This window comes from Talpa occidentalis, unplaced genomic scaffold (genome assembly GCF_014898055.3).
Source record: "Talpa occidentalis isolate TD23 unplaced genomic scaffold, MPIMG_talOcc4v2.1 talOcc4.13, whole genome shotgun sequence".
In the NCBI taxonomy this organism is placed as follows: domain Eukaryota; kingdom Metazoa; phylum Chordata; class Mammalia; order Eulipotyphla; family Talpidae; genus Talpa; species Talpa occidentalis.
This window is the reverse complement of record NW_023601322.1, coordinates 32,241,499-32,256,110: the sequence shown is the minus strand read 5'-3', so window position 1 is coordinate 32,256,110 and position 14,612 is coordinate 32,241,499. Positions and strand designations below refer to the sequence as shown.

General features: G+C 35.1%; 1 protein-coding gene across 1 annotated transcript in view; it reads left to right on the top strand.

Moving 5' to 3' along the window:
• The window catches only part of RNF138 (ring finger protein 138), a 28,803-nt gene extending 21,226 nt beyond the window's left edge, over nt 1-7,577 (top strand). The window contains exons 5-7 of the mRNA XM_037508688.2: nt 550-661; nt 2,854-2,961; nt 4,689-7,577. Coding sequence (XP_037364585.1) covers nt 550-661; nt 2,854-2,961; nt 4,689-4,757 — 289 coding nt within the window. The 3' untranslated portion in view covers nt 4,758-7,577. The remainder of the gene's footprint in view (nt 1-549; nt 662-2,853; nt 2,962-4,688) is intronic.
• Nucleotides 7,578-14,612: the final 7,035 nt, after the last annotated feature.

The following is a 14,612-nucleotide window of genomic DNA, read 5'->3' as shown; positions in this document are numbered from 1 at the left end:
GAATTTATAGCTATCCTCTTTCACTGTGGTCAGGTTTCTTCCATGCATAATTCAGGTAGAGATACCAATATTCATCTGTCCATTGCTGAAATTTAGAAATACTAAAACCCAGGAATGCATGATCCTCAAAATATTTTGAAATGTTAATCATTCTGACAATCTATTCTTTTGTTTTTCACTTTAGCTATGAATTTTGTATGTTTGATTCCTAGTGACTGATTAAAGATAAGATGTTGATGGATATGGATGTTTTTTAAGTTTTTAGTTCCTAGATTGGGTTTCTAAACTGGGACCCACAGCATAGTTAAAAATTTAAGAGCTAAACAGTGACCTCTGTTGGCTTCACACAAATAACTGATTTAAATTATTTGGACCTAACTGCTTAATGAATAAAAAACAGTTAGATTTGCATTTAGTTTTATTTTGGCCTAGAAGGCACAGTGAAAAAATTTACTGAGACACTAAAGGTAACTGGTTGAAAAATAGGAACACGTCATATTTGTGTAATAATTATGGATTATGTATACTTTATTTAAAATTGTTTTATAGTTCTTCTGGACATCCCACCTTTAAGTGTCCCTTGTGTCAAGAATCAAATTTTACCAGGCAGCGTTTACTGGATCATTGTAACAGTAATCATCTATTTCAGATAGTTCCTGTGGTAAGTACATATGTTTCAGATGATCTTCTGCTTATGGGTTCGATTTATTTTACTTCCCTACAAGGGAACATGTTTATTTAAATTTGGATCTGGCATTATTATAAGATAGATTTTTGTCAACAGGAGACTGATAACTGTGATACAAAATGAGATATTTAAAATCTACTAACTCATTTTGAAAAAGGGAGATGTGAGGGTAAAGGAAAACAGCCTAGTGAAGAGTGAAGTAATGAAAAATGAACTAAGGACTCTTTACTGAAGAGTGGCAGAATCATTCTATTGGGACCTCTCAGGTTTTTGGAATTTGATAGGTGATTCTGCTCAAGTGAAAGCAGCACCTGTAAGAATAAACTCGTACGTATTCTTTTTAAGTTTTTTATTGCGGTATAATTGTTATATAAAATCAGTAGGTGTTTTTAATTGTGTCCTTGCCAAATCCATTTCACAAATGGATAAAACAAGGAAATAAAAGAACCGTACACTCTATTTGATGCATATATATATTTTTAGGGTGTATAAGAAAGTGGTAAGATTTTTAGATGCATGAGGGAGGTAGAGCAGAGTGCTGGATTCCAATATTGTGTTAATGATCCTATAATTCCTCATTTGGATCATGAGTTTCACAGGTAAGTGATTTCAGCTGTGAATGAAACAGGAAAAACTGAGCTAGAAGAGATATTTCCCCTTTAGCTGTCCATTTTTATATAGAAATATTTTTTCAGAAATAGGAATAGAAGGAAAATATTATATGTAAGGATTGTAGCTATTTCTAAGCAGGTTTAGTAGGAATACTAGAAAAAAATTATAAAATAATGTTTTTTAGTCTGTTGAGCATGACCATAAACTCTTACATAACGCTAAGGAAAGACATACCACCTACTTTTACTAGAAGAGGTCCATTTCCTGTTAAATTACACTGCCAAACACGTGTCCAGGAGAAATCCCAATATTTAAGAGATTTTATTTGTTTAATATTAAATTAGCAGATTTTTGTTTTCTGTATTTGTAAAGGCCGGACTGGGCACAGTACAGGTTTTCTGATCCCATGCAGACCAGGTAAAGGAGGAGTCAGAGTCCTCAGTGGCTTTTTTGCAGGTCTTTTATTGGGGTTCACCAGGCATATGGCAGGCAGGGGTGCTGGCTGGGGGGCTGGGAGGCTGGCAGGCCTCCCAGCTCCCAGCAAGTCTTCACTCTATCTGGGCTCTCTAGCGTTCGTTCTGCTGCTTCTCGGCTTCTCTTTCGGCTTCTGCTTCGGCTTCTACTGCTGCTTCTACTGCTACTGCTTCTACTGCTCCTGGCGTCCCCGTGACACCGCCCTTAAAAAGCACAGTCTTAGCGCAGGTGAATCCCATCTACCTATGCCCACACCCTATTCCAGGTGCCCGCCATCAGGCATGCATTCAGGACAAGGATCCATCATCTATCCTGATGGCGGAAGGGCAGAAAAGCCTGATATTTTCTTTACCCTACAGTATTATATTCAACACATACCATAAACTTTGTCTAGAGTTCAGTTACTAGAATTCCTTTTTATTTCGTAATCATGTCATCCTTTAACTTTTAAAGATATATTTTAAGGAGAAAATTTAAAACCTTTATTATACTTTCATTTCATTTTACTTATAGATGAAATTAAGCTAATAATTATATCATGGTTCTTGTGTGGTTCAAGTGAGATTTTTACACACTGATCAGTGATAACTATCATTGGTTAATAACTTAATAGAAATGGTGTTAATAAAGACTGTATATAGTGTTTATGTTGAACTGTATAAAGTGTTTCTGTTTATTTTACGTAATAAAATATGTAAGATCTCTTCATTGTGTTGTGTTAGATTAGTATAATTTAAGGTAATTTGGCTGGGAAATGATCTATCTAATCATGGAATTTGGTTTTTTATATCAACATGCAACTATAAGCCAGAGACACACTACGGGGAGGGAGAGGGGTAGGAGGCATTACGGTCAAAATAAGGGGGGTGGGAATTGTATGGGGACTATAACCAAGATGAAAAAGCATACATTGTGCAAAAATGAAAAATGATGTAAAAAATATATAAAATAAAATATTAAAAAAATTCTTTTTGTGTAGATGTTTATGGTAACATAAGCCTGTATCGTTTTAATACCTTCAATAATTGCAATGTGTGGTTATTTTCATTATTATTTTTTTAAACATTTTGTTTCTATAGACGTGTCCTATTTGTGTATCTCTTCCTTGGGGAGATCCTAGCCAGATTACTAGAAATTTCGTTAGTCATCTAAATCAAAGACATCAGTTTGATTATGGAGAATTTGTGGTAAGTGAATATTTCAGGATTAAGAAAGTATTGTTTAAATATTTAATAAATTAATCTCTTCAACCTAGACTTGATTTTAAGGCTAGCTGCTGTGTGATACTGGATGAATATAGAGAAGATTCTATTGCTTTTATAATACAGAAAAATTTTGACTTGTAGAAGTAGTAACAGTTGAATTTACTGTCCACCTGTACTAGAGAGATAATTAATAAAGAAAAAACAGGCTTAACATATTAGCAAAATGATTATTTATATGGAAACTATCTAGATTCATGGGAAAATTGTACCTATTAGTGAAGTAAAATTGGTACAATAGATGGAATATGTGTTTCTCACAGTATACTGTACTTATTAAATCCACTGTAATAGATTTCTCATATTTAGCATGTTAGACATTTTATTTTTTTAAATGAAGGAGTTTAATTATCAAATAGTGTTAGGTTGAATGGTAGATTCTGGACTTAGCTGACTGCTTTAACAGGATGAGCAAGGGTAATTTATAAAAAATGCACCCCCAAAATAAAATGAGGTTAATTTCTTCCTCCCAAATGTATCATAATTTTTAAAAAAATTAATGACTTTTGTTTAATTTAATCGTGAAATGCATTTTTTTCCAACTTCAGTCATTAAAACCTTATCTAATTCGATTAATCCTGACAAAGAAAGGCTGATACTTATTTTCCAATGTAGGTAAGCATAGGCATATGCGATTTAAATATCTGTAAAATTCAGATGTGCTCCCATACAATGTTTTATGAGGAAAGTGTAGATTATTCTTAAATTCTTTTTGTGAGAACTGTATATTTGGAAAAACAAAAATATATGCATATATATATATATATTCTAAAGATTTATTTTATTTATTTTTGCATACAAGAACAGGAGTGCAGGCCAGAGGTGTGGGTGGTGAGAAGATTCACCAGATAGAGTGGGGAACAGAACAAGTGGATCTACTAAAATACACTGCTGAGGGGAGCAGCTGGCTAGACAGGAGAGGTTTGCTGCACCATGTAGGTTAGCTCTCTGGCCGGGGATTGAACTCATGCTGTAGTGGCTGGCGATAGCTTGATAGCGCTGAGACTTAACCCCTTGTGCCAACAGGGAGGCCCCAAAAATATATTTTGTGAACCACTGTAATTGTCAGATTGTTTTATCTTGCTACAGAAAAATAATTTAATTATTTAGTTTGTCAAGTGGTAAAGCCTTTTTTTAAAGCTAACATATAGGACATAAGAGATAGCAAATAGAGTTTTTTAAATTGAATGGTAATATGACTAAAATTGAGTGAACTCTAGACTTTACCTTCGATTTATGGTTAAGAAGCTATTATTCAACTGTTAATTCATTAAATGCTTATTTTCTTTAAAATGAATTTAACTTTGGATGTTTGACATTCTTGATTAGAGATGACATAAAATTTATCACTCAGGATTATGAGTTATTCTTAACTATACTTTTAACTAACTGTCAGGCACTATAACTCAGATTTCATTCTGATATTGATCCTCTCTTTTGCTTATTAATTATTCCTAAATGATTACAACCACACTTAATTTTTCATTGAAATTTAGGTATTTACATCTTACATTTTTAAAAGACAATACGTGTTTGTAACATAAACTCTTTCAATTATTTGTAATATGTATCAGCATGTGTAATGTATTGGGCAGAGCATTGAGTGGAGAAGTGTGCTTTCCCTAATGACATGTTAATGTTACTGTTTTTAGAATCTTCAGCTAGATGAGGAAACCCAATATCAAACTGCTGTTGAAGAATCTTTTCAAGTAAATATTTGAAGGCTGTACACATCTCTGCATCATTGGACCTACAAGTGCCATCTTTAAGGGGAAAATTACATAAAGTTTCCATTTCAGTAACTTGATGTGTATATTAATAAAAGTAATTCAGTCTATTGATTTAGTTTTTAATTGAAAAATAAAGGTGAGCCATCTATTAAAAATTTCATTCTCATAATAAGAAGTGAAAGTTATGACATCTTGAAAAGAATTAGAAGGATTATATTTCACTAATGTAATGGTGGAAAAGGAAATCCCTCTTGTACTTTATCATTTTCTATTACGTAATTTAGAATTTTTCTTTATATTGCTTTTGAAATTTTGTTCAGTTCCTTCCATTGATGTACGTATGCACAAAACACAACGGTAGCAAATTCTGAAAGATGTGATTGATATAAACTTAACAAGTCTGAGCCATTTATCAGAGTTGCAGAGTAGAAACTTGAAGTGCTAATGAAACAATCCAAAGGAAACTTTTTTAATACAGAGTCTAGCTGAAGAATTCAATTATAAGAAAATTGTATTTATATAATGTTTAATATTTTTGAAAACTAGATTTCTTTAATAATTTTAACTCTTTAAAAAGTGAAAGCTCATAAAATAATTTCCTTTTTGCTACTACCAGGGAATATCCAAAGAAAATTTTCTTTGGTGGGCAGTTGGTAATTTCAAATCTTGTTTTTTTGGCTGACTAATTTGTGAGGCTAGAGTATATAGTAAGCTGAGTTATAGCTCTTTGGCCTCAGAATTTTCAATAGTCAGTATTTCTGATTAACTAAGATCAAACTTTTATTAGTGACTATTGGTTGGTGATATGCTATTCTATAAATATATTTAAATGGGATTTGGCTTCACCTTAGTTTAGAAATTCATTCAAACCTAAAGTTATGTATATGTACATGTATTCTTGCAGTTTGTCAGGTTATATACAAGATTTTTATTAAGATTTTAGAAGTGCACAAATATGGGACTAAAATGTTTATGATTTGATTAAAATTTTGTATATCCAAGAAGTTTTAAAAAGTAGCAGTCAAATCCTAAGTGTTATAGATGGCTGTTACTACACCTTGAAAATTGAGTTTACACATACACAATTACCTGTTTATATGGTGCTCATTTGTTATTCTCAGAGATAATGCATGATTATGAAGTAATGAGGCAGATTCTATTTCGCTACATTTTAGTCAAAAATGGGTTTATTCTTAGTGGTCATTAATAAAATACATAAATTGACTTGTTCCAGAAGGCCCAAAACACAGATCAAAGAAGGAAGAGTGGATTAGCTGACATTCCATACTAATACACATTGTTTATGCTTTCTTTAATGTAACTAAAAGAAAATAAACGAAAATCTCAAGTAGTTTGCTGCTAATATATGCATATATTGTATAAAAAAGATATATTTTGGTTTTGTTAAAACCCTTGTTGACTTTTCTACAGTGAACTTTTTTTAACTTGATTTAATAAAAATGTTAATTTTGGAAGCAAAGTTTTGTAAAACCTTTTTGCATTCAAACAGCAGTGATTTTATTTATGGGTAGTAATAGCAATCACCAAAAAGCCATACATCTTAATGAACATATGCCTTTGTTCTGTCATTCGAAAGAGTGATGCTTACTATGTGCTTGAATATTTTCTCTGCAGTTACATAAATGTAATTGTAAGAATAGCTGTTTAATGAACTCTTCAAAGAGACCTTTAATCATAGGTTCTTCCAGTTTAAAGCAATAACTTTAGTACTTTTCTTTCAAAGTTTAATACTTCTAGTATGTCAAGTTAAGCCATCCTGAGATTTGAAAACTTTAAAGCAAAATTGTAGTAGAGATCATCTCCATAAAATTGTGCTTTGAAGTTTTGTGGATTACTTAAATATCTTTCATAGTCTTGTATACCTTTTATATAAAAGCTTTTTCATAAGGAAAACACTGATTTTATTTGCTGTTAACTGGGAGTTCCTCAGTATGGATATGTTTGTTTAAAGTCTCCCCTCCTTTTATCAATGGATTGGGTACAGGGATAGACTTTACAGATTTGCAGCTTAAATTCTTGAGAAAGTCCTTATTTTTTAAATGCTTAATAGCTGAGTCAGGATAAAGGAGGGAAACTATTAATACTCTGATATCTAAATTTCATAATACCACTAGGAAAGCTATTTCCTTCAACAAATTATAGTTTATGTTATTGGCTAGAGTCTTATTTGAGATGTATTGCTTTATTTTTCAATTAAAAGTGGTTTTCTCCTCTTTGTGTGTCTAATTAAAATTTTGTCTAGAGGCAAACATAACATTAACTCTCATAACTTATCCTGGGAGACTTGTAGGAAATAACCCATTATTTTTCACTTAAAAATGTGCATCGGCGAAAGCTAACACATGCTGAAACTATGTGTTGAATTTAACTTTATAAAACTATTTCATCTTTTTTCAAATGTAATAAACTTGTGTTATTTTGCAAGTGTACAGTCAGCATGATTTTCAAATCTTGTTAGCAACCAGGTAGAAAGCTAGTTAACTAGTTAATAAATACTTTTATGTGGAAAAATTACCACCCTTAAGTAGGATTAGGGCTATAAGAATATATTGCCAAATACAATGCCATCTACCTGTTGGATTGTTTAATACATACTAATTAAAATCTTCAATGACTCAATTTTTATAGACATCTTTTGGGGCTGCTATTCATAGAATGAACCCTTTGTGGAGGTGGTGACATTTTAGCCTTTGTAGAAATGATGTAATCCAGAAAACATGTAAATACATGTAATCTAAAACACAAAGTAGAATAAATTATGAATAAAGTACTCATTCCATGATACCATGTAATGTGCAATATAATTTTCTAACTGTATTACAATTTTGGAGGAAGATGGGGAATGGAAATGAGTTATATTAAGATATTAAAAGGATACAAGAAGGAGCCTCCCTGGTGGCACAAGGGGTTAAGCATCAGCATGGGTGTTACAGCCTGCATTCTTCCCATCCTCCAGCAATTGTCCAGTTCTGAGGCAGAGAAATGACAGTTACTGCACTCTCGTCCACCCTTGAAATGAGGGAGATAAATGTGTATTTCATTATGTACTTGGTTGACAAACTTGCATTGAACTATACCATATAATTTCTTTGTGATAAGAATTGTTAAGAATATATTGGTGAAGGATATACTGTTGCTGAATTTAAGATGAGTAGCGGTCAGGGGTAGCAAATACAGAAGAGTGAAAATCAGATGATTTACTGTCATACTCTGGAACTAATGGAAAGGAAAAAGAATACATGAGATATGCAGGAGGAAATTTTATATGTGTCTAAATGGGCAAAATAATGGTAACATGATACTGAAAGTGCCCAAAGAGAACAAAGCCTGAGTAATCAGGGTTCAGAGCAAGAAAAAAAAAAAAAATGACTAGAATTTCCTCAGTCCCCTTATGCTTCCTTCCAGTCAAAACGTGCCACCACTATTAACTTCTCATGCCACGGATTGCTCTGCCTGCAATAGAAATAGTAAAATATTTGACTACTTTTACTGAACTTTTGTGTTGAGAATAGTTGTTACCTGCAGTAACCTGTCTTTAGTACAGAAAAGCTAAAAGTATCTTCTAAAACAGCCTTTAAATATTTGTGTGACAATTAGAAGAATGGCAACTGATTCTTTTGTATATTCATTAGAAGAATGGCACTGGGAGTGCTGAATCTAGGTGAAAACTAGATCTTGTAATAACTGAGGAATGACAGGTGAAGAATTAACCAAATAGCCTCCTGCTGCTCTTACTGACTTCTTATAAGCTATGTATAAGATGTTCTCTACAGGGCATTTTGTAGGCATGGAATTCTAGTAAGTACATAAGAACTATATTATCTGGGAATAGTGCCTAATGGTACCATTAGAAATTAAATGGGCTACTGTCCATAGAGAAGTGGGTACGTAGATCTTTGCTGGGCTACTGAAAGAACTTAGAACAACCAAACCTAGTTTCTTGGGCCAGATAGCCTGGTTTTGTTGATTCTGCAGATTGATACTTAGGTAGTTTTGGACAAATAACGTAGCCACTCATCTTCATGGACTGTGAGAACTGCATTAATAGACAAAAGGCTTGAGACAACTTTTTACTTTCTGTGTATTCAGTATAATTCTATCAATTATGTTAATATCTGGCAGGTTTTCCCTTTAGAAACTAAAAAAGATTGTTAGTCTTTGCTAGTCTCAACTTTTATAGGAAGATCTGTGGCATTGCCAGTACAAATCTTCCAAACAATGAGATACTATTGAATATAATATCTAACTAAAAGAAAATATCTTTCAGATGAATCTTTATAGAAAATGACAAACTGATGCTTATACTTCTTAATCAAATGTATGCCCAGGACCCTTAGGATCTACCTCTTAACAGCTTTCAAATACACAGCAGTATTAACTATACTTGTACTTTAAGACTGACTTTTATTTTAACATGTTTGGTTCTTAGCAAATAATACCAAGAAACAGCTGCCGAGAAGAAAACTTATTTCGTGATGTGTTAGTAAATCACTTGGCTAGCTTTTATGATTAAGTCTTAAAGGGGTTTACAGTTTTTCTGACTTTGGAAAAGTCATGAGTGTTGACAATGTTACTTTATACCAACTTTTTTTTTTTGTTGTTTTGTGATTCAATTATACACCTCAAAAGCATTTTTTAATTTTTAAAATTAGGTTCACATAGGCCATCAGTTTGAGGACTTGGTTTCAGGGACTCACTAGACTCAAATTATTGAGAACCCCTAAGAGTTTATCTGTTGTTAAGAAAAACAACCATATTTAACATTGAGAAAATTAAATTTTTCATTAAGAACTCATTACATTAGTATTAATACTATTATTACTGGAAAAGAATTTCAAAAGTTTGAGAATAGTGATACTGTTCGACATTTTAAATATCTGACTTATGGAAGACAGCCAGATTCTTAAATCTATGTCTGCATTCAGTCTGGTTAGTGGGTTATTATGGTTGAAGAATGATGGCAGTCTAGACTAATGTAGTCTAAACATAATGTAGTTGGGAAGGTAATATTTTAATAGCCATTTAGAAAGATAACTGGGTATTCTTTGATACTACAACAAAACTCAACAAATTATAACTTAAAAGTTACCTTGCAACCATATCAAACTTTATACAATGATAACAGTAAAATCATTTTTTTTTAAAGATTTATTTATTTATGCACACAAGAGCTGGGGTACAGGCCAGAGGCGCGGGAGGGTGAGAGAATTCACCAGAGACAGAGCAAAACAGGCAGAAGGACCGATGTACTCTGCTGAGGGGAGCAGTGGGCGAGACAGGAAAGGTCTGCTGCTCCATGTGGGAATCTCCCTGGACAACTGGGAATCGAACCGGTGCTGCAGAGGCTGCGCACAGCTTCACAGTGCTGTGTTCAACCCACTGCTGGAGGCCCAACTCTTCCATTTTCAATGGATCTTGCACTCATGCATAATTTTGTAACATTGTGCAGTGGTCAGTTGGAAGAGGGTGGTGAGTTATAAAAATATTCTATACTAAATTATGTTAACATCACTATTGATCTCATCAGTCTTTAAAAAGTGGGAAGCCGAAAAGATCACAGCTTTCATAAATTTTTTAATTTTTGCTTGAAACCTCAATTTTATCATTGGCACCAATAATTGCTTTCTTTGAAATGTACTTTCCTTCAAATACTCAAGTTTGAATAGTTTGTTTGCCAGTTATCTTTCAGGCAAAAATGGTGGTCCGTGGAAAAAGCTCACCTGGCTGCTCTCCCTCTCCCCAGGTGTAGTCACTGTAGCCCTCCTCAATGGTGTCTTTTCATTTTCATTTCCTTAATACTGTCTTCTGAAATACAATAATTTTGATTCTTTCTTTTTTCTTTAGTGGACTGTGTTATTGGTGTCTTATCTAAGGAGTCTGCCTAACCCAAGGACTTAGATACTCTCCTTTACTTAGTGGTTCTTCCTGTTTTTGCTCTTCTGTTTGAAGTCTAGGATCCATTTTGGGATCCATAGTATATGGTTTGAGAGATGGTGCTTATATCTGGCTGTACTTGACCCCAAAGGATTGCCTTAGCACCTTTGATGAAAATTATGAATCATTAGCAAAAGGATTTATTTGAGGACTCTTTGTCTATCCTTATGCCAGTGTACTGTCTTGAAATTTCAACTTTATATTGAGTATTGAAATTAAGAGATAAAAGTAATCCTGCTTTGGTCTTGTCAAAATTGTCTTGTTTAAGTCTTTTGCATTTCCATATGCATTTTAGGATTTCCTTGTTGGTTTCTGCAAAAATTAAGGTAATTCTTTTTTTTTAAATATTTTTTCAAATATTTATTTTTGTGTACAAGAACTGGTGTGTAGGCCAGATGTGCCAGAGTAGGGGGGGAGGGTTGGGAGAGGGAGGGTGGTGGTGAGAGGATTCACCAGAGACAGAGTGGGGAGCAGAACAGGCAGATCTACTGAAATACACTGCTGAGGGGAGCAGTGGGCTAGACTAGAGAGGTCTGCTGTGCCATGAGGGTTAGTTCCCTGGCCTGGGATTGAACTCATGCTGCAATGGCTGAAAATAACTTGATAGCGTTGAGACTTTAACCCCTGGGAGGCCCTAGGATACATTCTTAAATGTAGAAATTTGTTTCAAAAAGCAAGCATCTCACGTATTTAGTAAGCCTATAATGAATGTAGTGTGGTGTAAAAGCAAAAAAGTTATTGCATATCCTGAATATAAGAAAATTGTTTTCTGAACTTCTACACAATTGTGCTATATTGATAAAAATATTCATAGAATATTCTTGGAAAACTAACTTTACATGTATTGTCGCTGGTTCCTCTACCTAGAATTAAAACAAGATATTGTACTATTCCTTAACATAAATTTATTCCTTAAAAAGAACTACTAACAAATATGCTACTCAGGTAATATCCTCAAGCAACATAGTATGCATTCTTTTTTAAACTTTGTATTTAAAGTAGAGGACTTTTCTCTTGGTTATCCATCTAAGCATCTGATCTCTTCCTTGTGGGAAACAATTTGTGTGTGCTTGCTGGTTGTTTAAAACTTTTTTGATACTATGAGATGCTTTTAGGGATTCTGCAGAAAAACAAGTGTTTTAATTTCTTATACTTATATTCTTACATCATTAATTTTTTTGACAGTATTTGACATCTGTTCTCAGATGTAGTCCCCATAATCCTCCCAACACCATAATCCCTTGTGCTCTTTCCCTTCCTGTTTTGACCTCTCTCCCACCTCCTCCTACGCTATATGCCTCCGCTCTATTATTAGCTTGCAAGTTTTGTCTTTTTTCTGACCCTTTGCTTTCTCTAAATTCTCATATAATTGAAACCATCTATTTATCTTTTTTTCCTTCTGATTTACTTCACTTGGCATAATCACTTCCAGCTTCATCCATGTTAGCACAAATGGCCTGAGTTTCTCTTTTTTGATCGTTGAGTAGTATTCCATTCTGTGTGTATATTTATGTGTGTATACACACACAAATGTATGGTGTATATATATATACACATATATATATACACACACGTATACACATACATATGTGTGTTTAAGTTGTATCCATATCTTGGCCATTGTATATAGTGCTGCAATAAGCATAGGAGTGCAGGATTCCTTTTGGATTAGTGTTATTGTGTCCTTTGGAATTCCTAGTAGTGGTGTTGCTGGGTCATATATAGATCCATTTTTAGTTAAGTAAGAAAACAAGTATATCAAGTTAGGCAGATAAAATTCTTAAGAATTTTTTTTCTGGGGCCACCTTGATGGCACAAGTGTTTGGGTCTCAGCACTATGAAGCAATCTACAGCCACTGCAGCATGAGTTCGTTCCCCTACCAGGGAGTTAACCTACATGGCGCAGCAGACCTCACCTGTCTTGCCCGCTGCTCCCCTCTGCAGTGTATTTCAGTCAATCTGCCTGTTCTGCTCCCCACTTTATCTCTGGTGAATCCTCTCCCTCCGCCCCCACCTCTGGCCTACAATCCAGCTCTTATATGCATAAATAAATAAATCTTAAAAAAATTTTTTTTCTTCTGTGTGTTAGAATAATTTTTCCTTAAAAATGAAATACTTAAAATTATTGAACACTTGTGTTAATCAGTATTCAAAACGTTTTTTTTTTTTTTTTAAAGATTTATTTATTTATTTATTTATACAAGCACTGGGTACAGTCAGAAGCACAGGAGGGTGAGAGAATTCACCAGAGCCAGAGCAGGGAGCAGAGCAGGCAGACTGACGAAGCACACTGCTGAGGGGAGCAGCGGGCGGCAGGAGAGGTCTGCGCGCCATGTGGGACCCTCCTCTGGTGGCAGGGGAGCAGCCGGGCATCGAACTGGCGCTGCAGAGGCTGCGGGCAGCTTTGCAACCCAGCGCTCAACCGCTGCGCTACCGGGGAGGCCCTCAAAACGTTTTTTAAAGGACATTTTAATAAGTCCTTTTTTAAAGTAAGGACTTCCTGATGCTTCCAAATTTGTTCACTTAAGGTGGTGGAGGTGTTATGGTAAAATTCCTTAGGAGACCAGGCAGCACTCAGCAGGAGGGAAGATCTTTACTTAACACAGGAGGCCTAGAGGAGATCTTTCTCCAAAGTCTGAGTTCTGAGCAATTGGGTAACAAGAGGATTTATTCTCTGAGCAGGGACACATTTACACGTTGAAGCAATCAGGGAGTACAGAAGTAGGAGATTCCTAATTGGTTATCTGGCTGTAAGGCAGGTGGTCCCTGGAACTTTCAGTATGCATTGAGACTTTGTCTCAACATAACTTCAGACATTTTCCACTTCAGTATGATGTGCCTCTGAGTGATGTGCCCTCTACCAGCTGTGTGTATTTTCACCAATACAGTTTTGAAGTTCACAATTCCATTTTCTCACTAGGTTCCTCTTTTTAAAATTTTGCTCTCAATATCAATAATCATACTGTTTGTGTCCATTTTAAAGGATATATGTCTTCAAATATACACACATATGGATCTTGTGTTGATTTATTATAGATCGATGGTCCATTCAGATATACTACTAAATAATTGTTTATTCATTCATTTACCTTTTTTTTAAGTTCACACCAAAGGGCAAGATAGTCATCCCTCTTCCCTCAAAGTAATAGATTAAAGGCAATTGGGTTTGAAAGAAATCTTGATTATTCTTTTGTGCTCAATTATCTCTTCTAGTTGTTCGTTCTTCAATGAATGATTTTTTTTTTATTAAAGATTTATTTATTTATTTATACAACACTGGGTACAGTCAGAAGCACGGGAGGGTGAGAGAATTCACCAGAGCCAGAGGGGAGAGCAGAACAGGCAGACTGACGAAGTACACTGCTGAGGGGAGCAGTGGGCGACAGGAGAGGTCTGTGTGCCATGTGGGACCCTCGCCCAGCGGCCAGGGATCGAACTGGCGCTGCAGAGGCTGTGGGCAGCTTTGCAACCCAGTGCTCAACCACTGTGCCACGGGGGAGGCCATTCAATGAATGATCTTGCCTCAGCTTTTAACCCAGTGAACTTCACAGAGATTTACCATTTACCTCTTTTTTTTTTTCTTTTTTTTTTTTTGAGGCATGTTTTATTTATTTGTTTGTTGGTTGGTTTTTGTTTATACAAGCACTGGGTACAGTTAGAAGTGCGGGAGGGTGAGAGAATTCACCAGAGCCAGAGCGGGGAGCAGAGCAGGCAGAAGGACCAAAGGACACTGCTGAGGGGAGCAGCGGGCGGCAGGAGAGGTCTGCGCGCCATGTGGGACCCTCCTCCGGTGGCCGGGGAGCAGCCGGGGATTGAACCGGCGCCGCCGAGGCCACAGGCAGCTTCGCAACCCAGCGCTCAACCGCTGCACTACCGGGGAGGCCCTACCAT